We start from the raw sequence: 25188 nt of genomic DNA, 5'->3' as shown, positions 1-25188 counted from the left end.
GCTGGCAGCGGTGTCCTGGGAGACAGGAGAAGAGGCCGGAGAGAATGGAGCCAGTGGGGAAGACATTTAGGGGGGCGCATTTCCTGTTTCCTAGCAACAAAAGGAAGTATTAGTGGTGCTGAGAGATGGTATAAATAATCCCTGAGTGATCTCACCGGCCGGGCCCCTCACCCGCAGGCTGGGGCCCCTCACTGGGGGACGGGAGAGCGCCTCGGCCGAGCCAGGGGGCGGCACCTGGGGGCCCCCCAACATCAAGGACAGAGCCCTGCCCCATTGTGGCCCATTCACCCCCTGCTGCTGTGTATCCTACATACTATATACCCCCATCCCAGGCTATGGGCTGACACCCCCTCCCCAACACACTCACACCCCCTGAGGCTGGAGGCTGGACACGCTCAGGTACTGCTATCCCCTATCATTATTATTATTATTATCATTATCATATCCATCATCTATCTGTCACTTGTCATTTACCCTGTGTGCCCTGATTTCTGTGTGTGTTTATAATATATATAATATTTTCTCATAGCTACCCTGCTTCCTTTTAGTAGCGGCGGGCCACCTTTGTCGGTGAGTATCGGCGGTGTGCCGGTGGCTGTACATAGGGCCTGACTCAGAGCCGCTCGTAAGCGGCCACTCATTCGCTCCGAGCGATGTTCGCACATATGCGTATGGGTTTTAGTACGCATGTGCGAACCAGTCTGTGCGGTCGAAAATCGTGTGCACGCAAAATAGCGAATACCTGCTAATTTGAGTGACAGGATGAGGCGTTTGTGGGTGGTAACGGGAAGGTGCTTGGAAACGGGGAGTGGAGATCCGAACGCGGGCGTGCCAAAAGGTCAAAACGGGCGTTTTAAGGGTGTGCATAATTAACAAAGCAGCGTCATCGACCACGTCACTTGGTTGTGTTATAGCCAGAACTGCTCGCATGATTGTGGTAGGAAAATGCAACCACAAGAATAGCGAGCAGTTCATACGCTTTTCGATGTACTCGATTAATCTAATAAATAGCGGAGATGACGTAGGATGCGAGCGGCCGGGGGGTGTTTTTTCAAAATTACGAGCGCATGTTTTGTTCACTCGTTCAGACATAGAGGCGTCAACAGACCGCAAAGAGCGAACGGTCAATTTAAATAGCCAGCCCCTTTTTATGAACGAGCGAGCGCAAATGGCGTCTGGCTCTGAATCAGACCCATAGATCAGAGACTGTTAGCCTATCGCTTGCGACCTGCGTGATTTGGGATGGGGTCGCTGCTGCTGCTGCTTCTTTTGACTTTTTAATCCAGTCTGCGGCAGATTCGTAGAAAGTTTATTTTTTTTAGTTTTTTTTTAAACAAAAATAGAAATAATGATCCCCTGCTAAGATGCTGCATTATGGTTTAAATAGGGCCACCGTCTCCCACAGCGCCCAACAGAGTATACGTCATTAATTCGCTATCAATCCGGACCCCGTCTGGGATTAAAACTGTCAAAATGCATTGGGTCAATTTGGTTGGGTGACGTGGACGCGTGTTGGAATACCAGCAGCAGCAGCAGCATCCTAAAGCGTCCGGATTTACCCCTAAATCGCACGTTATAGTTTGCAGGCACATCAGGGGGGGTGTATTGAAGTGTGTGTGGTTTAGGGCCTACTGTGAGTGCCACAAAGCCGGCATCCCGCCTAATTCAATCAAGCCCCTTAAAAGTGCATACTACAATCATTTTTTTTTTTTTTTTTTTTTTTTAACACACACAATACGGTTGGTTTTAGTTATCAGTTATATCAATTATAGCCCGCACAGGATGACTTTAGTACCATGAGCCTGTAATACTAAGCCCTTCGCCACCACCGCAAACATCTGCTTAACAGTCTGTGCTATGTGTTAAAATTTAGCGGCCCACAGTATTATATTAGGGTGTGTTTAGGTTTCCTGCGTTCCATAAGGAAATTAATATTTAAAAATTGTTACATTTATTTTTGAGTAACGTTATTATTCATAGTATTATTTATATATACACGTTTATTGTGATATTATTTCTCAGTGGAGGTTATTAAATCCATCTCATCCTGTCAAGATTTAGTAAATAGGTAAGACGGTAATGCATTGCATATGTACCAGTGTGAATGTCTATCTCGCTGAACTGGGCAATATTCAGATGTGTTTTTTGCACCCGTTACTTTTCGTGCATGTCACGCCCATAAGCCCCCGGTCTTAGTCGTATAGCAGCTAAAGCCTTCTGTTGGGCGTGCTGCCAAAAATGCAGTTTGGGCACCGAAAGACTGACTTTTTGGGCGGTATTCAATAGTTATAGCGCGCCCGATCTCCAGTCTAAAGTGACGGGAAATAGCGGGGCGCTATTCAATTGCTGCTATTTTTCGTGCTGATCGCGCCCAAAGTGGTTGGGTTTTGCCGCGTAAAATGGCTACCCCTGACCAAAGTGCTGGGTGCGATCTTGAAAAGTGCTGTTGGGGTGCCCAAACAGGTCACATTTCAGCTTGCACCCCCCTGGGGCTGTGTGCTGAAATGGTGCGCTGGCAGCTGATTGCGCCCGACAGGAGCAACAATTGAATTGCTCCGTTGGTTGCCCATTAATAAAGGGTCCGCATAAAACAGTTGAATTCCCCCCCCCAAAATGTGGGTCTTCGCATTAATGAAACTCTGAGTGAGGAAACTACTCTTCTAGACTGCGCTGATCATTTCACGTGTGGTATTTGTGCGTCTGTGTGCGTCGGGCTCCAGTGCTGCAGCTTTTTCTCACCTCAGGTTTCGTTGTGCTTTATCTGCGATGTTGTGTTTAAAACCAATTCCTTTGCCATTAGAATCGGAGCCCTGTGCCTCTGGTATGCTGTGAGCGGCATTTCGCTGCATCTGCGATGCACCCGAGTTGCAAATATTATAGAAAAATATGGTACGCTAGAGCGCCTCACACGGTATGGCGTACGGACAACCAGTAAGTGAGGACACATCTGTGTGTGTATCTGTCTTGGTAGCCATAGGGCGAGATCCCAGAGAGTATGCCTGATGTCTTAAACATGGCAATCATTTTAGGTTTTGCCTCTTAAATGATTGCCACTTTAAAACATCAGGCGTACTCTCTGGGATTTTAGCGATGTCTGCAAGTCTCAGGCTATAACATTTTCCCCAGAATCTCCAAGGATTGGTGTTCCGAAAGACTGAAGAATAATTGATTATTATGTCATTTGTGATGTTTCTGTCGTAAAATTAAATCTCTAGTAATCATTATAGTTTGGGAATTGCAGTATACCTTCTAGTAAAGTCTTCTTTGCGTGTGCGCCAAGTATCAATGTCTCCCCTCTTGCATAACACACATCCTGCGTTATAGAAGTGGCGTTTACAGCTGTCGTGTATGGCCTGAGGGGTAGGATAAACCTGGAGAGGGTGGAACAGAGGTCACTGGTAGTTAAGTGTCTACAATAAACTCTGCTTCTTGTTTTGGTTATTGAGTTCTTGCAGTGCAAATAAGGGACTTCCAGATATCTCTGCGACAATCACCTGCACATACGGTGATAATGCACATACTGTACAGATGTGTCCACATCACACTGGTGTAGGGTGGTTTGGCTGGACTTCTTTGGGGGCGCCCTGCTGTGACACTGTAACGTAGCTATGTATTGTTTTGCATATAAGATGCATTTGAAGTTAAGTCGCACGTAAAGACGCTCGGCGCTACAGAGTCGTGCCAAGGCATGGCGCTCCCCAAAGGTGGCGTTTCTTTAAGACCCATCCCTTTTCATCAATCTGTGTTGCCCACAATCTCTCCTATCTCTCTGTGAATAGATGTCGCGTGCATGCTCACGGCAACTATTCATCGGCGATGATCGCTACACCGCTATTCTTCCCACCCGCAGCCCACGGGTAGGGACAGCACCCGGCATGTTTTTAGCAGGGACAGCATTATTTAAGCAAATAAGTCCTGTACTATAGGTGTGGGGGCATTAGTGCGAGTACTATAGGTGTGGGGGCATTAGTGCGAGTACTATAGGTGTGGGGGCATTAGTGCGAGTACTATAGGTGTGGGGGCATTAGTGCGAGTACTATAGGTGTGGGGGCATTAGTGCGAGTACTATAGGTGTGGGGGCATTAGTGCGAGTACTATAGGTGTGGGGGCATTAGTGCGAGTACTATAGGTGTGGGGGCATTAGTGCGAGTACTATAGGTGTGGGGGCATTAGTGCGAGTACTATAGGTGTGGGGATGTACCAGTTAGAGATGAGCAATTTGGGCTTTCAGAAAAGTAAACGTACCCGAACTTGGTGGATCTGTGTCCCAGCTCAGGTCTTCCCTCATAGGGCCGTATTCCATTAGACGTGAAAAGCCGAGATCCGCGAAAAAGTGTTGCCGATTTCGTCTTTTCGCCTGTCTGAAACTTTTTTTTTCTCTGTATTAATTCCATCCGCTTTTCGTGTACGAGGAAAGTCAATACAGTATAATAGACGAAAAAGATTCACCTCTGAATAGCAGGAGAAAAGAAGAGCAACATTTTTGTTTTGGGGTGCAAAGGTGGGGAGACCACTCAGAACCCTTGGAATAGCCGCCCAAAGGACAACTGTGTCCAAATAATCCAGAAAAAACACCTCAAAAAATTACTTTTGTTTTGGGGTGAAAAAATACAAAGTGGGGGGACAACTTCAAAACTTGCGAAATAAGGTTCTGGGGGTGCTCTAAGAAGGGGCCAAGTGTTTTGGGGGTTGCAGGTGCTTTTATGAGGGAGGAACTTCTCTTTTTTATTTAAAAAACTTCACTTTAGAGACATTAATAGATGCTAGCCCCCATTGTCGGGTACCCCAAATGTGCCAGGACTACTTATTGTCTCCTAAAAATACTGCTTTCTGCCATTCTTCACCACTTGTGCAAAGAGGCTAATTAGAGGCTATTGTACCAACTTAAGTACCCCAAAAGTTTCTTTTTATTTGGGCACTACTAGTGTTCACTCTAGCTCCAGTGGCATGCAGGGGGCGTGGCCATTGAAAAGGGGGCCTATCTATAAGACTAGTCACTCTTGGGCGCGTGCCGGGCAGCCCCCAAGTGCTGCTGACAGGGAGAATAGACACCGGGCGCCGGCGTCTATTCACCGGCGTTGACCGGGTCACCGCACATTTCCCCCACCCGCGGGACACTGCGACCTGCGTGTGAAGACGGCACCCGCAGGCTGTGAAGGCAGGGCGCTTTTTGCCCTCCTAAAGGAGGGAAGGGCGCCGTGTCCCGCTGAAACAACCTAGCGGGAACGCTACACTACTACATTGATCCCCAATGTTTCTACATCTTTCCCCGATTCGGACACTTTCTGTCTGTTCTGATTTCGCTTGTCGCCGTTTTTTGCTTCTTTTGGAATTGAGTAGGGCGAATAGCGGGGACGCGCATGATAAGTTTCCGCGGCCAAAAGACGCGATGTAGGCGAACAGTCCAGCAGGCGAAACTTTTCAGTGGGTGCGAAACTAATTGCATACCGCCCCAAGTTTGGATCCTAGAACGAGGCAAAACATCATCCCTGATGTGTCTGATCTTGCGTGTTTTGGATTGCTTATAAAAGTCACTCCTTCATGATTAGGCACCATTTCACATAGGAGAGTTGAGGGAGGGGGTGAGGGATTGTAGGCTGTGTACCCTCCACCCACTCCTGTCAGATAAGCAGCCCTGCTTGATGCTGCAGAGGGGCTCACAGTGCCCTCCTCCCCAGTGCTGCAGCTAGGTTTTTTCTCCATTATTTATCTTAAAGGGGTGTGGCCACGCCTCACGCAATTAGGTCACACCCCCTTCACCCGGGCCCTCTTAACGGCCCTGGGCAGAGACCGCGTTGATTGCAACATTATATGTCCACTCTGAGCTGCTGAACAAAAAATTGCAAAAATTTAGGTTTTTTTTTTTTTTTTTTTTCGTGTTGTCCAAAAAAAAAAAACAACCCCTGCAGTCTTTTCTAATTCAATCGTCTGCACCCCTAAACAAGTATTGCAAAGAAAACCTTTTCTGCTCCAGGTGTGTAAAAATAATTACCAGTGTATTCTAAAGGATATAAAACAATTGCATAGTGAAATCATAAGTAGAAGAGAATTTTTTTATTTATTATTAATAATAATATTATTATTATTTATTATTATTTTTTATTTTTTTTTCTAGTTTTAAATCGCAATGGTTGCTCCTTCGGCCAGGCTGCGTAAACTGAGACTTACTCACCCTGGCCAGATCCTTGGCAGCCTGCGAGGCCAGGAAATCTGCGACCACCGACTATAAGGATCCTGGCCTCATCCCTCCTGGAGAATGGTGGCAACACGCCCCTGTTTCCGGGGACGCTGGCCAGACACGTCCCCGCTCCACTCCCCAAATGATCGACATGCTGCTCTTTGGGGGATTTGCGAGTGAGATCACAGGACCCGTTCTGCACATGCGCAGCCCCCAAAATATCGGAGATGTGCGAAAACCATCGTGTTTGCGTAAATCTCTGAATCCGGCCCTAGGTGTGGTAACAGTTAGTTATGTTCAACAACCGTACTTCAACATCTACTGCAGGTGGTCAGGGGAAAAGGTGTAAAGGGCACCTCCAACCTAAACCGTATTTTACAGTTTTAAAGAATACGTCACCTCTAACTATGAAATGAGAGTTTACTGTAAAAAAACAGAAAACGTAAAATAGCCAGCATGCCGTACACCACACACAGTGGCAGGAAAGGCTCAGACCATGGCCTTCCTGTGCGAGTGGTGGTCCTGCTACTGATGTTTCATACACTAGAAGCCGGGACCAAACACAGTCAGACATCTTCTCTTCCGTCTGAAGTACAGTTGGGCAATAATTATTTGCCCCCCAGCTGTTGTAGAACTACACATTCCCAGCATGCCCTGCTACATTTTTGCTATTTGGCCATGTCAAAACTGTTGCAAGGCATGCTGGGATTTGTAGTTCAACAACAGCTGGAGGGGGGGGTTGTTTGTCTAAAAGTAAGTCAGCCACCAGGGGCAGCACTTCTTGCCAGTGTTAAGAAGAATCCCATTGTCATGCCTGGGCATAAAGCCAAAATAAGCACGCCTCGTTTGGACGTGAGCGTATATGCACTGCGAAGATTCACAGTTGGGACCACTGTAGTGCCAAGTCTGAATGGGGCCAATAGTGTGGACAACACAGGAAGAGAAAGAGAGTGCAAAGGTTCTGGAGATATAACTATGTAAGTGCAACATGAAGGTAGTAGGTTATCTACCACCTTGTCTGTGACTGGTCTGGCAGTGTGACTGAGGAGGAGCACCCCGTCCCCCTTGGGAGAGTACTGCAGGGGATGTAGTGGGTTTATGTAATGTCATGGAGGTTGACGGATGCCAGCTTGATACAGACCTCGTCTCTAAGAGCGCCCTGGAAAAGTAGAGGGAGTGTCTGGATAAGGTTGAAGGGATTGGATGTACAAGGTGGATGGGACGTCTTTTGCAGAAACGAGGTACGTGAGCAGATAGTGGGGACTGCATAGGGCCCAGGGTTGGTTGGGATGTCGCCAGCATGCGGAGGACATGGGGTGTGAGGTTTGTTTCTTGTTATTTGAGTGGTAGGTGCAATTCCAGGATGCTGACTGTTGGGCTCCGTTGGACCAGCAGAGGGCGCAGCTACAATTCACAGTTGATGTCAGTGGTCCGAGAGGTCCCAACAGCCTAGTTCTGCTTGTGAGGTCATCTTCAGCGTTACTGTGTCATTCACCAACATTATCCACACGTAACCAACCCTGAGATTAATGCCAATGAGAAAATGGAAATTCCGCCGTAGAGCTGACTTAATGTGCAGCGGACTAACTGCCATACGCATTCCACTCTTGTATGTATGAATATATATATATATATATATATATATATATATATATATATATATATATATATATATATGTGTGTATATATATATATATGTGTATATGTATGTGATACAGATATATCACCTCAGTCTGACTCAAACCCCCCCATGCGCTTTGTCTGGGACCCCCTTTCCGCTGCTCCGAACCCCGCTTTGACTCCCATTTGTCCCCACCGCACTACTGACTCGTCCACACTCCCCACCATACTTACCCTGTACCTGGTAACGTTCGGCCACTTCTGCAGTGTTAGGTCTGTCCCATCTCTCTCGCAGTGGAAGCCATTGGCTGTAGAACCACCAAAATACTGGCGCATGTACCGATTAGTGTTAAACTATTAGTAATAGATATAAATATAAATAAGATACTGGAGTGATGCAGCCAAGTTGCAAACTCTGTATATTTGCAAAAATAGTAGATCTAAAAAAAAAAAAACAAGAACTCAGCGCTTACACTCCAGTAAGCACAATAAAGAATGATATGTGTTTAAAAAGTGTACTAAGGATAATTACCTAGCAATGAGATGTATAAAAATGAAACATTTATTAGCCAATACTAGTACATAAAAACAATAATCTAGACAATAAAAGAGAAATAATTAAATAACATTAAAAAAATACATAAAACACAAACAGTAAACCAATAATTGGACATGAGTGTACCCCAATTATTGGTATACCTGATCACTGTGCGCCTTATTACAGATAATACAGAGAAATGTAGGTCATAAGTAGCCTTGTGTTAAACTTTGATACAAAGTAACTTCATGCTCCTGTGAGCTAGTGCTGCAGCAGATAAATGTGGCTGGATATCCAGAGTCTTGATATAGGGAAAATATTTATGGAAATCAAACAGTCTGTCCAGAAATATGTGTTTTTTGATAGTCACATGTTAAGTGACGAAACGCGTTAGGCGGGACTACCTCATCACTCAGTATCCACCAATACACTGTTGCTTCCTGTGATTGTCTACGCTCTGAACAGATACACGCTCCGGCGCTGTGTCCAGGCTCATGCTCCGGGCGCCTGTGACATATAAGAGATTATTGCGTCACGCGGATCGGCTTTTCAGTCTAGTCCGATACTAGACAACATATTCTTGAACACAGAAGACGGAGGAGGTGCGGAGAATAAAGGGGGCCCCCATTCTCTACATACCGCGAGTACTCACAGTTCCTCCACCTATGGACGGTCCGTGTCTAAGTTTTTACTCACAAGTCTTGGCTGGAGACTTGATCCAATCAGCTGCACGAGCTGTATCCAATCTCTAATTGCCTACATAGCACCTACCACTTTGCCTTGAAGGGCTGTACTTATTGCAAAGAGAACTTTTTTTATTTTTATTTAATTTTTCGATTAGCGGTGGAAGTGTTAACAGGCGCAGTTTTAAATACATGCTTCAGAATATGTTAATAGGAGCCGACATCACATCATGATTTAATCTACAGAGATTGTTTATTGAAAGCTGGAAGGAAACATACAAAAAACACATATTTCTGGACAGACTGTTTGATTTCCATAAATATTTCCCCTATATCAAGACTCTGGATATCCAGCCACATTTATCTGCTGCAGCACTAGCTCACAGTAGCATGAAGTTACTTTGTATCAAAGTTTAACACAAGGCTACTTATGACCTACATTTCTCTGTATTATCTGTAATAAGGCGCACAGTGTTCAGGTATACCAATAATTGGGGTACACTCATGTCCAATTATTGGTTTACTGTTTGTGTTTTATGTATTTTTTGAAGCCATTGGATGGGCTGCACGCGTCCTGACTCCCATTGCACATATATGTCTGAGGAGGGACGGCCCTTACAGTTATTATGTGTGCATGTATGTATGTATGTATATGAGGATGTTACTGATTTGGGTACTGGGAAAGCCTTTCTGCTTAACCTAATGAAGGGGAAATCCTTCTGGCCAGGAATAAGTGCAATAGGCAGCAGCGATGTTCGCTAACGCCAGTCTATACTTTGTGCTCATAGTTTATTATAAACTGGTTGTTTTGTATGGTAATGTTGGACCGGAGAGGCTGAATTTGGGTACAGATGTGTCCTCGTAAGCCGTTGTGTCTAATAGCCCCTCTTGGTGCGCCAGGGTCCCGTTTGTCAAAAGCTGCTGCTTATGCGCACTACTAAGAGCTGCGAGAAGTGACAAAACTACGTTGCTCCCGTACACAGACCCCTGGGGCTTGCGGTACTTGTACATCTGTGCGCGTCTAAGTCGCAGACCTGTGTAAGAGAGGCCCAGATGCAGGCAGCCGCGGCTATTCCTCCCACCAACGTTCCGTCATGCTGAATCTGCGACTATGTATATGGTTTGTACTAATCTCTTTGAGACAAGTCACAAACTAGCGTCTCTGGTACACGGGCAGCGGTTCTATATGCAGCTACGATGAGATCAAGACAGAGTAATTAGTGAGATGTTTGCTGCGCTACCCATGTCAGAGAGTCTGTCACGCCAAGCGTCAAGATCCGAGATAGATATATATATATATATATATATATGGCACATCTGTACACCTATAGTTCTAGGTGGTCTTTGTTGTGCTATTGTAACTTGTCACTAGAGTGAGTGACATGGGGCGTGCAATGATTGCTGGATCTCCTGACAGCCGGAGCTTGCTTGGTGATCGCTATACGGTTACAAATAGCTGTGAGCTATCACTCACCAGGATCTCTTCCACATCAGTCGGCAGACACTCTAGACATGTTGCACCTCCATGTTTACTCACCTGGCTCTGACGTTGCCAGAAACTCTAGCAAAGCTGGTTGCAGTGACCTGCACTCCCAGAGACCATTACCCAGCTTATCTATCTTACTTCTAAGAGAACAGTGGGTTTGGGGCCAATTATTAAAAGTTTAGAAATTTTTTGCAATATATTTTTTTTTTTTTGTTTTTTTTTTGTTCCATATTTATTTATTTTTTTGTGTAAAACGATTGGCCCAGCCCTACCTGGCACCCACCAAGTTAATGGGTATGTTGGCATTTGTTGAACTATTAGTGCCAGTATACCTATGGCTGCCAGAACATGCAGACAACTTTTTTTAGGGCAGGCTTGTGCTTGTAGTTCTATCAGCCAGGGTCCTTCCTGTGAAAAATAAAATCTGAGTTGTATGTTATTGAAATGGGTACCGGGATGCCGGCGGTCAGCATACAGGCGGGGGCATCTGAACAGTCAGAATCCCGACAGGATTAGACAAATATCCTAACCCTTACCCACAGCCTAACCCTAAAATTGTTAGGGGAGAACTCCTTGCTTAATATCCAGAGAAAGTACCCAATAACACGTGCTGGTAGTTAAGTAAAATTGCCGTTGCTGCTGCGCTGAATAATTCCCATTCACCCCATTGTTTATACAGTAACTAGCGACTTCACACGGGAGCAATTTCCTGTTCACTGAGGGCGTGTGGCTGAATGGGAATATTATGCTGGAGGTGGAGGACATTGGAATCTGATAGTTACTAACATCAATGTTTTTGTTCCGATGGTAGTGTTTATACTATCTGATGGTGGCGGTCTGATGTTTACCACCATCGACTGGAAATCATTTAGTGTTCAGATAGAAATTTTTTTTTTTTTAATACTCCTGGAAGGGTTAATCCATATTAAAAGGTCCAGAATTAAATTAATTGGTTGGTTGACCATTTTTAACTTTTTAAAAAAAAAAAAAATTTTTTTGTGATGAACCCTGTAAGTTGGTAGTCAGAAACCTCCATTACTTTATTTTTATTTCCCTTCATATGAAGATGGCGGGCATTTTTGTATCACGGTGTATGACATTTTTTCACTGTTGCAGACGTTTGGGGTAAATCTCAGCTCAGAAAAGTCGTAGAAAGCTGGGATAAAAACCGTTATGACAAAAAATTTAGCTGCAAATGTGCTGAAAATAACTATTTCCCTACCTCACTTCCTTATGACTGAAATTTAAGGTCATAGTTAATTGTCTGATCTAAAAAAGGGGGAAAAAATTTTTTATTTTTTTACAGTTATCCTTCAGAGTACTCTTGTATGCTGTGAATTTTAAATTTTTATCAAGTCCCCCACCAGAGATATTAGAGGTCAATTTAGGTGACAGACGGAAAAACGTGCAATTTCAAAGTGCTCTAATAAAAAAAGTAGACCAGATGGATAACTAAAAATTTGTTTGGCAAATCTTTGAGTATATAGCTATTCCCAAAAAAAATTACAGCTCTGACATTTTATTCCATCCCACTGAAATACAATCCAAAATATATATATATATTTTTTTTTTTTTTCTAATCTGACAATTAACTTTGGGCTTAAATTTCATTCCTAAGGAAGTGAGATAGGGAAATGGGTATGACAAAAAATGTAGCTTGAAATGTGCTGAAAATAATGTTTTTTAAATCCCAGCTTTCTATGACTTTTCTGAGCTGAGATATTGCATTTACCCCAGACTTCTGCAACAGTGGAAAATGTCATATGCCATGATGCAAAAATGGCTGCCATCTCTATATAAAGGTAAATACAAATGAAGTAATGGTGGTTTCTGACTACTAACTTACAGGGGTCATCAGACACAAAAAAAATATATATATTTTTTTAAAAATGGTCAAGCAATCAGGGCTGGACCACTCCACATGGATTGACCCGGAAGCTATGCCTCCCCTGGCTCCTATGTCTGCATCAGGGCATCTTCATGGGTTCAGTGGAGGCTGTCTGCCTCAGACGTGACCCTGCTCAGTCCCTCTCTAGGCAGCTGCTAATCAAAGGGCACATTGGCTCTCAGACCGTAAAAGCAAGTGCAGGAGTCTGTCACTGACTTGCTTCATTCCAAGCATCAGTTTTAGATGCGGTCTTGCTGTTTCAGCACCCTGGCCAGCACCTATGCCGCAGCTTGGGACAAGATTTTTTATTTTTGTCTTGCTTCACTAAAATCATTACTGCTCTGCTCCCTTTTGTCACGGATGAATGGTTCATACACCTAAACTTTCCTCGACCAGTGCTGTATAGAATAGTGAAAACCTCATCTAAATACGTCCAGTGGTTCAAGACATTAACCACGAACGAACAGATTGATCCCTAAAACAGGGACTTTATAATAAATCTATATAAAATATATCTATATCTCTGCTCTACCATAGGCTTTATCCAGTAGTTATGTAGAAAGCGATTTTATGTAAATGTGTTTTTGCTACAGACAGCATTTGCGCAGCCCATTTGAAGCATCTCCCTTGTTCTGCTTTTTCCAGATAAGACACTCCCCTGTATGTGTGTGCACAAACCCCTTACCTAGTGTTCCCGCTAGACAGCAGGGAGGGCAGGGCATCTCTGCGTGCTTCTGAAAAAGAGGTGTGGTCTACTAGAAAGGGCGTGTCACAATTCGTACCACTTGCAGGAGTGCCCAGTACTTACGGGGGTGCTGGGCTTCCCCCCCCAAGCTCTTCCCTCATGGTGAATAGATGCAAACAGCATCTATTCACCAGGCAGAGATCGGGCACCGCAACCACGAGTGGGGAAGGCACAGGGCTGGCTATTCTAGCGGGGCACCGTTAAAAGGGCAGGCCACAATTTGATCCTTTAAAATCGGGCAGGGGGCGGCGTACCATTAAAACAGCTTAGCAGCAACACTACTTACCACCTCCATCAGCAGCACTCCCTTCCTTTGCTGCAGATATAAGCGTTTGTAATGAGACATCACTTGTATATAGGTGGAGCATGGAAGGGGAGCAATAATGACCCTCAAGGACCATTCATGGCAGCCTGTTTTGTTTACACGCAACACATCATCTCCCAAAGCAGTCTTTGGCCCTCATTCAGAGCCGCTCGTAAGCGGCAGTACGCTCGTTCCGAGCGATATTTGCACATCTGCGCATGCGTACGGTTTTTAGTACGCATGTGCGAACCAGTCAGTGCGGCCGAAAATCGTTTGTTCGCTATATAGCGAGTGCCTGCTAATTTGAGTGACAGAATGAGGCGTATGTGGGTGGTAACAGGGGAAGGTGCTTGAAAAGGGGGAGTGGAGGTCAGAACGCAGGCGTGCTTAAAGGTCAAAGCGGGCGTTTTATGGGTGTGCATAATTAATACAGCAGCGTCATTCACCACGTCACTGGGTTATTTTATAGTCAGAACTGCTCGCAATATTGTGGTTGAAAAAACCAACCACAAGAATAGCGAGCAGTTCATACGCTGTTCGATGTACTCGATTAATCTAATAAATAGCGGACATGACGTATGATGCGAGCGGCCAGGGGGCGTTTTTATCAAATAAACGAGCGTATGTTTTGCTCGCTCGTTCAGACATGGAGGCGGCAACAGACCGCAAAGAGCGAACGTTTCATTTGAATAGCCACCCCCTTTTTATGAACGAGCGAGCGCTAATTGCGAGCGGCTCTGAATGAGGGCCTTTGTATGTAATGATATGTAACACACACCAAATGGTATTTTCACTTTATTACCTGCATATTATTAATGTCGTCTTCCTGGGGGCATTGGTTTATGGCAGGGCTCGACAAAACCCGGGGGCCAGGTCGCCATGGCGACCAGGTTTTCAGCAACCCCCGGGCCCTGTAGTGCGAGCGCGGTCCACACTACAGAGTAACAAACATACAGCCGTCAGCGGCGGCTGCATGTTTTGTTATAGCAGCCGATGAGAGTCTGTCAGACTCTCATTGGCTGCTGCGTCGTTCACGGAGTGAGACGGCTGGAGCTCACTCATGAGCTCCTCCTTCCGGCTCACCCCGCGGCAGGTTGGGAGAGACGTCCCGTCATTACGACTCTCCCATAGTGCAGAGCGGACAGCGGCGGTCGTCGGTAGGAGCGGGGATCAGGTAAGTTGCTTTTTTTTTAAGGGACACTGCATAGGTGGGGGTGGCCGCTACTGTAGGGACATTATGGGGGGGGCTATAAATAGGGGAAATGCATAGTGGGGTCTACTACTGGGGTCACTGCATAGGGGGGACTACTACTGGGGGCAATGCATAGGTGGGGGGGCACTTCTGGGGGCACTGATTAAAGAGGCACTACATAAAGGAACCACTACTGGGGGCACTGCAGAGGGGGGGGGTGATTACTACTGGGGGCACTGCAGAGGGGGGGGTGATTACTACTGGGGGCACTGCAGAGGGGGGGGATTACTACTGGGGGCACTGCAGAGGGGGGGGGATTACTACTGGGGGCACTGCAGAGGGGGGGGATTACTACTGGGGGCACTGCAGAGGGGGGGGATTACTACTGGGGGCACTGCAGAGGGGGGGGATTACTACTGGGGGCACTGCAGAGGGGGGGGATTACTACTGGGGGCACTGCAGAGGGGGGGGATTACTACTGGGGGCACTGCAGAGGGGGGGGGATTACTACTGGGGGCACTGCAGAGGGGGGGGGATTACTACGGGGGACACTGCAGAGGGGGGGGGATTACTACGGGGGACACTGCAGAGGGGGGGGGATTACTACAGGGGACACTGCAGAGGGGGGGGGGGGATTACTACTGGGGCACCCCGTTAGTGGTGTGGCCATGGGGGTTGGTTGTCAGGAGTGTAGGTGCTCAGTAATGCTTCACGGGGGGAAGGGGGGGTCTGGCTCCTACTCTTTCATCCTGGCTCCTAAATTTTTGAAAAATGTGTCAAGCCCTGGTTTACGGTATTCTGTAGATGTTTATCGTTTGTGCAGCTTTGCTTTCACAAGCATAAAGGGACTAATTCTGTGTCTGCCCCAAATTGTTTCAAGCATCATCTGTGTGACTTGTTTCCTTTTGCCTACACACTAAACATTCTCACTTTTATATATCTTTACAGGATAGCGGTGAAGAAATGCTGAGTATATGGAGCCGGGTTCCAGGCGTGGACACGAAAGAGAGATACGCTTAATCTGTGATGTCACCACAGCTGGGAGTGATTGTCAAGCCTGTGTCCTAGGAGTGGAGCTGGATTCCTGGGGACTGGTGGATAATTGATGTTTTGAAAGACCCCCAACACATTCCGGGCTAAACATGGACAAAGGAGTTTTTGGAGCTGACCGAGTAGAAGGCGCTTCAGGCCGAACTCTGAACCGTGACCAGGGAGACAGACCGTATAGATGTAATCAGTGTGACAAGAGTTACCGGCATGCCGGCAGCCTAGTGAACCATAAGAAGACCCACCAGGTTGGGCTCTACACCTGCCTGATCTGTCAAAAAGAGTACTCTAATCCCATGGGCTTGAAAAGCCACCTGCGCACTCACTCAGAGGACAAGCGTTTCCAGTGCGAGCAATGTGGAGAAGCCTTTCGGATGTCACAGCAGCTTTACAACCACCGGAAGTCTCTGCATAGTTTTTGTTCCGTCTCTAATGGGGAAAACGTTTCCAGAAGCCACAAGCTTGAAGTGCAGCCTCCAGTACTTGCAGAAAGTAGCAACTTAATGAGTAACTTGGAGAACTACATTGCTGAATCCATAGTGCCGGTGGACTTTTCTCAGCTTGTGTTAAAGTATTACCCAGAGGAGAAGTCACGAGATGAAGACACCGCAGAGAATGACGTTGAAGGGAAGGCGACTGCTGCAGAGGAGAGAGAGGAGCTGACCAACAGCAACGCTGAGGAGTATCGGTATAAGTGTAACCAATGCGAGAAAGCCTATAAACATGCAGGCAGTCTGGCTAACCACAAACAGAGCCATATGGTGGGTGTGTATCAATGTGCCGTTTGCTTCAAGGAATTTTCGAACCTCATGGCTATGAAAAACCACTGCCGTCTCCACTCGGACTCAAGAGCCAGGAGACATTTCAAACCCTCTGCAAAAGTCGCTGGAACCCCTGCGGGAAGTGCAGATCTAACACCGACTGATGCGCTGCAGTCAGATGACTTTATGGAACAGCACGAAGACCCGCCTAATCTATCTGAGGTATCGGAGAGCAGCAACGTAGAGGAAGATGTAGATAGAATCCCCTTACCTGACCTACACCTCCAGGTGGCACTTGAATCTGGCTCATTAAGTCCCCTTTCAAAGCCTAATTATAATACGGCTAATAGGAGCTTCTGTTTAGACTCAATGCTTCAGAGCTCCAGCATTGACAATATGGCTCAAGTGCAGGAGAAGGCAGTGGTTCATAATTCTTCCTTCAAACTTGAGCACGAAACTGGGCAGTGCCAGGCTCAACAACTGCCATATGACGCTACACTTGAAGAAGAAACCAACTCTAGTGACTTGGGGAACAGACCTTTCAAGTGCCAAGAGTGTGGAAAGACGTACCGGCATGCCGGGAGCCTCATAAATCACAAAAAGACTCACCAAACTGGGGTGTACAACTGTTCATTATGTTCCAAGCAGATGTTCAATATGGCTGCCTTAAAAAACCATGTTCGGGCTCACTTTAAGTCTAGAGGAGGGAGAAAGCTAGAAGATGCCTTTTTCCATTCTGCAAGCTTCTCAGAGCTGTTCCAAAACCCAGAGGACCCTTACCAGTGTGGCAGCTGTGGTGAAATTTTAACTAATGAGAGTGATTTTCTACAGCACCAAGTACTTCACCAGGAGCAAGAAATGAAAGAAACGGTTAGTGAAGGTCAACATATGGAGGAGGGTCCTGAAACTGATGTTTGTTGGCAAGAACATCCCCAGGCTTCGCACGGTAGCAGTGATGATTCTGCTTATTCCAGTGGTCCTGGTATGCCAGACGTAATCAAAACAGAAGTGGAAAGTCTTGCCCTTCAACAGTGGAGTCCTGAAGAATCCTTATCGGTACCCCCTGAAATAAAGACCGAAAACAGTGGTGCTGGCCTTCAAAATGCATTTACGGATTTTGAGCAGCTGCCACAAGATCAGATTGTCTCAAAAGAGGAAGAGTCGTGCAGATTACAAGAGCAAGAAGAAGCGCCAGTTGACCGTCCCTATAAATGTGAGTCTTGTGGAAGGACATATCGTCACAAAAGCAGCCTAATAAACCATAAACTAACACATAAAACAGGAGTATATCAATGCTCTCTCTGCCCAAAGCAATACACTAATTTGATGGCCCTTCGGAACCACCACAGATTCCATAATCGATCATATGCAGGAAGAAGGGGGCTCACATCCAGACGAAACCATCATTTTTTTCGCAGCAAGCCCAGATTATTGCAAAATAAAATCACGAGCGGTGTATTAGAACCAGTAAAACTGAATGATAAAATATCCCCTGGGACAGCCGCTCATATTGCAGCCGCTGAAACAACTGTGACAGAGACACAAATTCATTGCAGCTGTGGAAAGTCTCTTACCTGTTCAGAGGATTTTCAGAAGCACAGCCAGAGATGTAAGAAAGCATTGTCTGACTCTTTTGCAGAGCCAGCCACAGACCTCCAAGGTGGGAATTCCATGCTACCTGACCCACGAGAAGTTGCTGCTAAAACAAAAGATGTAACAGAACCTCATGGGAAAGTTTCAGAACATCAGGGAAGGCGGGTTTATGAATGTGACCTCTGCGATAAATCTTATAGACATTCAGGAAGCCTAATCAATCACAAACGAACACACCAAACTGGTGACTACATGTGCCCTTATTGCTCCAAGCATGTACATAACTTGGCTGCCTTAAAAAATCATATAAGAATTCATCACAAGGTTAAAAAAAGCCAACAGGGACAAGTGAGTGATAATTCTGGGTTTTTGTATTCCGATCTTTGCTTCCCCCACGATGGCAAGGACTTGTTTGGGTGTGTCAGCTGTGAAGAGAAGTTCCATAATGAAAGTGATCTGGTGGCTCACCAAATGGTTCACATGGCACTAGAGGGAGAATTATGGGACCAACAGGCTCCAGTGTCAAGCACTCCAAAAGTCTATAAAGATCCAACTTTAAGAGTTATTAGGGACTATGATTGGGAACGTTCTAGTATCTCCAATTTCCATGGGGAGGAAACTAACGATCTTGGTTCTCCAGGTGAAGACATCAAACCTTTAGATTATACTTGTGTAGAATGCGGGGAAGTGTATGAAAGTGTGGAGGACCTGAATACCCATAAACAAACCCATCAGACTGGTATATACCAGTGTTCTTTTTGTCCCAAAGAGTACCCTAACCTCCTTGCCCTAAGAAGTCATTTTCAGTCCCACACTAAGCCTCAAGCTCTCAGGAATAGTGGCAGAGAACCCGTAGATGGGTCTGAGGGGAATGAGTTTGTGGACAATCAACCCGCTGTGGATAACAATTATGACTGTGGCCACTGTGGATTGATCTTCTCAAATGAAGTAGACTTCCATCAGCACCAGGTTGCACATGAAAAACAGGTGATGGACGGATCTCTGCCCAGGCTCCATGCTGAGGAACAGGTGTCGGAGCTCTCCTTTCCCATGCATTCCTCAGAGAGGGAGTTGCTAAGAAGAATAAAGAGCGAGATGGAGGAAGCTGACCCCATTGAAGCTGCTGACACTGGATCTCTGCTCTCCCACATTTGTGGCTTCTGTGGTAAGACTTATGATGACCTAGAGAGCTTGCAATTCCATAGCTTGAGTCACTGTGCTGAAGAAGTGCCCTCTTCAAGTGGAAAAGTTTCGCCTGAGGCAGAATTTCAAGATCAACTCCCCCTGCAAAGTCTGACTATGAAAGAGGAGGTGAGCTCGGGGGAAACTGCCACTAATGGAGAAAGCGCAGAGAGACGCCCTTATACTTGTGACCAATGTGGAAAAACCTATCGACATGGTGGAAGTTTAGTAAACCATAAAAAGACTCATTTAGTTGGGAATTTCCAGTGTGTAGCTTGTTCTAGACAGTATCCTAACCTTGCAGCTTACAGAAACCACTTGAGGCACCACCCAGATTGTAAGCAGCAGGCAGCATTGAACAATCCTCATGAACTACAAGCTTCAAATCTAAATGAAAGTATATACCCTACTGAGGATATGGTACAGTTGAATTTTTCCCCTCCATCCAGTGTTACTTTGTGCGACCGTACTGGTCCCAGTGTTCTGTCCAGTGACTTTAAACTGTTCAAGGATCCTGAATCTAAGGCTAATTCTACTCTAAATTCCCTTCCCCAAGTCGACTGCCAAACTCCCATGAAACATATCAAGAACTCAAGTCGACTGTCTTCTAGGCGAGTTGGTAAAAGTAGAACGGCATCTGGTCAAACAGCTGCTCCTGGGGGAGTTTCTGTTAGTAGTCCCCTGGACGTGTCTGATGGAGAAGACCAATCACTTCAGATCTGTGAATTTTGTGGTAAAATGTTCTTTGGTGTAAAAGAAATCGCACTGCATCGTGCTGGAAATTGTGAAAGGAGCAGTCACTCAGAAAAAGGTATGGCTTCTCTGCTAGTGGACAACAGAACAGCGAGTAAGGGAGTTCTGCAGCTATCCCTGTCTGGTTGGATTCCGTCACCGATTCCAGGAGAGAGTGGGTTTCACCAACGTCCATTTCGTTGTGAAGTGTGTGGCAGGAGCTACAGGCACGCAGGAAGCCTTATTAACCATAAACAGACGCACAAAACTGGGATCTTCCGCTGTTCCATTTGCCAGAAACGCTTCTTCAACCTTATGGCCATGAAAAACCACAATCGTATACACTTTGAGCTGAAGAGGCACAAGTGCCTGGACTGTGGCAAAGCTTTTCGGCTGAGGAAGCAACTGGACACCCACCAAAGAATACACAGGCAAAGGGCAGCCAGAAAGCCAGGAAGGCGCAACCGCAGAAGTATGAAACATAGAAAAGTTACTCAATGGCAACAGCAAAAGTCCTCTAATGTATCGAATGAACTTCCAAGTCAAGACCGTTCTGCAGCTCAAGTGAATGGAGTTGTGAAAAAACGCTCTGGCGCTAGAGTGAAAAGGGTTATGGATCCTAATGTCCGTCCTTATCAGTGTGAAGAATGTGGAAGATCATACAGGCATGCGGGAAGTCTGTTTAACCACAAGAAAAGCCACAAAATGGGGCAGTACTGCTGTACCATCTGTGACAAAACTTATTCTAATCTCATGGCCATGAAGAATCATCAACGCACTCATTACGAAACAAAAAGACATCACTGCTCCCAGTGCGGAAAAACCTTCAGGTGGAAGAGGCAGCTTCTCCGACACCAAGTTGTCCATGTTCGAGAAGGGACCCAGTCGCCCGATTCCCATCTGCCTTCCGGAGCAGAAGAAGCAATGGTCGTAGATAGATGCAAGGAGCAAAACTCCACTGTATCCCATAAAAGACCCAGAATAATTAGCAATTACTTATCCAGTGCCGTAAAGAAACCCAGAAATGTAAGTAATGACCAGTCATCCTCATTAAAACCAGTTTGCCTAGCTTGTGGAAAATTATTTACCAGTTATAATGAGCTGGAAGGCCACCAGTGTAATGAAAACATGACTATGTTGGATGGGGCAGAAGACCCAACATCTCAAGAGGGACGGCCATATCAATGCAATGTATGTGGCCGTAGCTACCGTCATGCTGGTAGTTTGCTCAATCACAAGAACACTCACAAGACGGGGCTTTACAAGTGCTCAATATGCCACAAGCAGTTTTTTAACACCATGGCCATAAGGAACCATCTCCGCACTCACACAGCTGAGAAGCACTTCCAGTGCGTGGACTGCGGAAAAGCCTTTCGCTCTTCCCGAGAACTGATCTGCCACAGTCGAGTCCACACCGGGGAAAAACCCTTCCAGTGCCCAACATGCAATCGCGGGTTTAGCAGTAAACTGACCCTTCGGCAGCACCAACGTACTCATAAGCAATTGAATTCTTTATCTTCTCCTCAGTCTTCCACACTTGGTTTGTCAACTGATAAAGAGACGGAAAGCAACGAAAACTACCCATCAGAATCATCGGAGGACATGCGGGACCACGCTGCCCCAAGCACCCAAGAAGATCGTAAATACAAGTGCAACCAATGTGATCGCTCTTACCGCCATGCTGGTAGTCTATTCAATCACCAGAAAACCCATAGGACTGGGGTCTACAAGTGCCCAAATTGCCTCAAGGAATTCTTCAACCTGCTTGCCTTTAAGAACCATCTCCGTATTCACAAATACCCGTGCAAGGACTGTGGGAGAGCTTTCCGCATCGCTGGTCACCTGGCTGCTCATCGCAAACTGCATGAACAGGAGGGCCCTTTAGCATGCCCGCTATGCGACGAGCACTTTTCCTGCCGCTCCAGTCTTGACCAACACCAGCTGACACACAACGTCCAGGGCCGAGATGTTTTGGAGCCTCAGGCCGTAGCCAATTTCATGGTGGAAGTGACATGAGCTTCGCCATAGCGGATGAAGCTATTTTGTGTGTGGCGGAGGAACTTCCCACCACGTTCTCTCCTATTAAGACTGGCCTTTTCACGCATTCACTTTTATCTTTAATTGTTTAAGTAACCTCAGCAACGTGCCATTGACCCATTCAACACGTGTGTAGATGATAACCCAATAACAGACAGACCCGCAACAATCCTCTTCAGAATGGAAGTGGCCCATTTTTTTTTTAACTCTTGTTTCTCCCACCTTACGTTGCCTTTTTATTTTTTTGTAGACAAAGGACAATGAAGGGTAATCCTTCCATTGCCAGATGCACTTCTGTGGAAATATGGTGCTTTAATGAAACGTTGGACACCCGCATGTCACCTACAGCGATGTGATGTCGCAGATGGCCTCTCCCCAGTAACTGTACATTATTTGTGCTCTTCCTCCTCACCATTCCAGGGGGAGATCACAAACTGTTTTGGGACTGTTATAAGCAATTTGGGTGGGTTACACGGTAGGGCAGCGGATTTGCTTGAAACGGGTTTACACATTGCCCTCTACAAGGCTGTTCTCCTCTCATTTCCTGCTGGCTGGAGCCTGCAGCACTGTGCTGTAGATGGGTTTAATAATTTATATTGTACAGGGTTCCGGGAACCTTCATGCTGACAGTGTAGGGGGGGAGGGGGATAATGCAGATAAATTAATTTGTAAATGCCTGGTTTGTCGTGTCTTTCTTTGGGACCGGTGTATAATGGAGAGGGAGTCCTGTAGATGAATGTGTTTGATCACTGAGCACATGCTGTCCTTGCCGTTATTCATTTACACAATGCTTTAGTTTTTTATTTCCTCTGTGATGACATTACCTGGCCTGTAGGGGGGCACTCTGTGATGACATTACCTGGCACTCCTGTGATGACATTAGCTGGCCTGTAGGGGGCACTCCTGTGATGACATTAGCTGGCCTGTAGGGGGCACTCCTGTGATGACATTACCTTGCCTGTAGGGGGGCACTCTGTGATGACATTACCTGGCCTGTAGGGGGGCACTTCTGTGATGACATTACCTGGCCTGTAGGGGGGCACTCCTGTGATGACATTACCTGGCCTGTAGGGGGGCACTCCTGTGATGACATTACCTGGCCTGTAGAATAAACCTGTGGTTTATTCTTCTGCTGCGTCCTACTTGTAGCGAAAGCACTTTTTTGTGTAGTATTATTTTATTTGAATCGGCTTAACCAGTCCTAAGAAATATGCATTTAATAAGGAGCCTCTGAGTGACTGTAAATGACCAATCAGACTCTTCCTAGGTGATATATTCAGGAATATTGGTCCAGCCCACAACAGGGCAGCCCCCTTTAGGTGTACTCAGTGGGCAAGGACTACCATGGGTATACAACATGTGACCCTACAGTTGCTGTGGAACCATACATACCCAGCATGCCCTGCCACTGTTTTGTTATTAGGGCATACTAAAAATGTGTCAGGGCATGCTGAGATGTGTAGTTCCACAGCAGCTGGAGGGCTGCATGTTGAATACCCCTGTTTTATACTTATAAATCTGTATATGCTGATTTTCAGGGTTTCTGTGTGTGAAAGCAGGTGCGGTAATTACTGGCCAAGCAAAATAGGTGAAATCACCTGTGCGTGATTTAAAGGAATCCTGAAAACATGGCCTGTTGGCCTTTACTTGCGAATTTGACTTAAACACCCTGTTCTAGAAGTCCTTGGCTCCATATGGGTATTGCTGATTAAAGGAGAAGAGGGGGATTTTATCTGTGTGTACATGCTTATCGTATTTCTAGCATGAGGAGGCCCAATATCCATAACGTGCCACCGTATTACCCCGTGTACAATGGGGGAGAATGCAAATGCTGATACCAGATGTAGAATGGGCAACGTTGATCGCAACTTAAATGAAGCCGAAATAATGAGTTTGCCGGTGGTGTTATCACCATTGTGGCAGGGAGGGGTCAGGGCACTGTATAAGATCCTTTCCTGCTTGTAGTGCACATTTTTATGCATACAGTTGTTTCATCCGTTGGGACGCAGATTCCATCTTGCCAGCCGCAATCACTATCTGATGGGGTCTAAGAATACCAAAGTCAGGAATGTAAGACAATGCAGTTGTCTGATTAATGTTTTCTCACATTGTACAGTCGTGATCTGTATGAATTGTGGCCCCGGCCTCATATTGTCAGTATGTTGGTGTTAGGCAGTGCCCACCTCTGTAGACCACACCCCTTACACAGTAAGGCAGTGCCCACCTCTGTAGACCACACCCCTTACACAGTAAGGCAGTGCCCACCTCTTCAGACCATACTTGTTTCTGTGTTAGGGGTGGGCATTTTTGGCTGTTAAGCTAGGTACACACCTAGCAGATATTGCTGCAGATTGAGTGATCTGCAGATGACAGTTGTTCATACACACTGAACAACCATTAGGCGCATGTCTCACTGGGGGGGGGGTGTCATGCTCTCCCCTCTCTGCAGCAAGTGTACGGGCGGTCAGTACACAGCACGATGCCCCAATATATCCAACACGATCTCTGTGAACGACATAATTCACAGACCTATCGCTGGTACCCAGTGGCCGACGCACAGAAGGTACTGTATACTGGCCGATCAATTGATCAGCCAATATATCTGCCAGTTTGTACCCAGCATTAGGGTGTAGTCTGTAGGAGTGGGTACTGCCTCCTTGGTATTGTGCATCAATTATACATGTGGGCAGTGCCTCTTTGCCTTGGTAAAATCAGATAAATAGGTGTTCACACATTAAAAACAGAAATAATTTCCTCCGGGGCTTTCCATTAGGAAAAGTCTCTACTTATTTTACATGTAATAACATGAAAGGAATTAGTTGTTTTAAAACCTCTGTTAGTATCGGTTATTTCATTCACATCTGGGTAAGATTATTGTTATACTCTGACCTGACTCCAGATGGCGCCAAAGCACTACACCAATCTCAGCTGGAAAAATAACAAGTACTAACTGATCTGTACATCCTGCTCCTGACCTACGTACATACAGGGACTGGTCACACAAGTGCCTTGGAAGAGGTTTTCGCTGGTTCATGCAGTTTGGACCAACATGTGAGAAAACCTTCTGAAAAATCAAGGTGTAGGAGGGATCATTACTCCTGCTGTGGTTGTTCATCAAGGTAGTCCACAGGTTCTCAAACTCTGTCCTCAGGACCCCAAACAGTGCATGTTTTCCAGGTCTCCTCACAGAGTCACAAGTGAA

At 46.1% G+C, this 25188-nt stretch overlaps 1 protein-coding gene across 1 annotated transcript; it reads left to right on the top strand.

Annotated features, from left to right (window-relative positions):
* The first annotated feature begins 13 nt into the window (after positions 1 to 13).
* Positions 14 to 25188, top strand: ZNF646 (zinc finger protein 646). Its single transcript, XM_088463802.1, has 2 exons — positions 14 to 399; positions 15583 to 25188. The coding sequence occupies exon 2, from the start codon at positions 15777 to 15779 to the stop codon at positions 21963 to 21965; it is 6189 nt and encodes a 2062-aa protein (XP_088319928.1). The 5' UTR covers positions 14 to 399; positions 15583 to 15776; the 3' UTR covers positions 21966 to 25188.

The sequence above is a fragment of the Taudactylus pleione genome, unplaced genomic scaffold (assembly GCF_031769625.1).
Source record: "Taudactylus pleione unplaced genomic scaffold, aTauple2 ptg001463l, whole genome shotgun sequence".
NCBI classification, from domain to species: Eukaryota; Metazoa; Chordata; class Amphibia; order Anura; family Myobatrachidae; genus Taudactylus; species Taudactylus pleione.
This window is presented reverse-complemented; position numbering and strand designations above follow the sequence as displayed.

Bases quoted from the DNA above. Each gene is read 5' to 3' on its own strand.
- ZNF646 (XM_088463802.1), top strand. From the start codon at position 15,777: ATGGACAAAGGAGTTTTTGGAGCTGACCGAGTAGAAGGCGCTTCAGGC.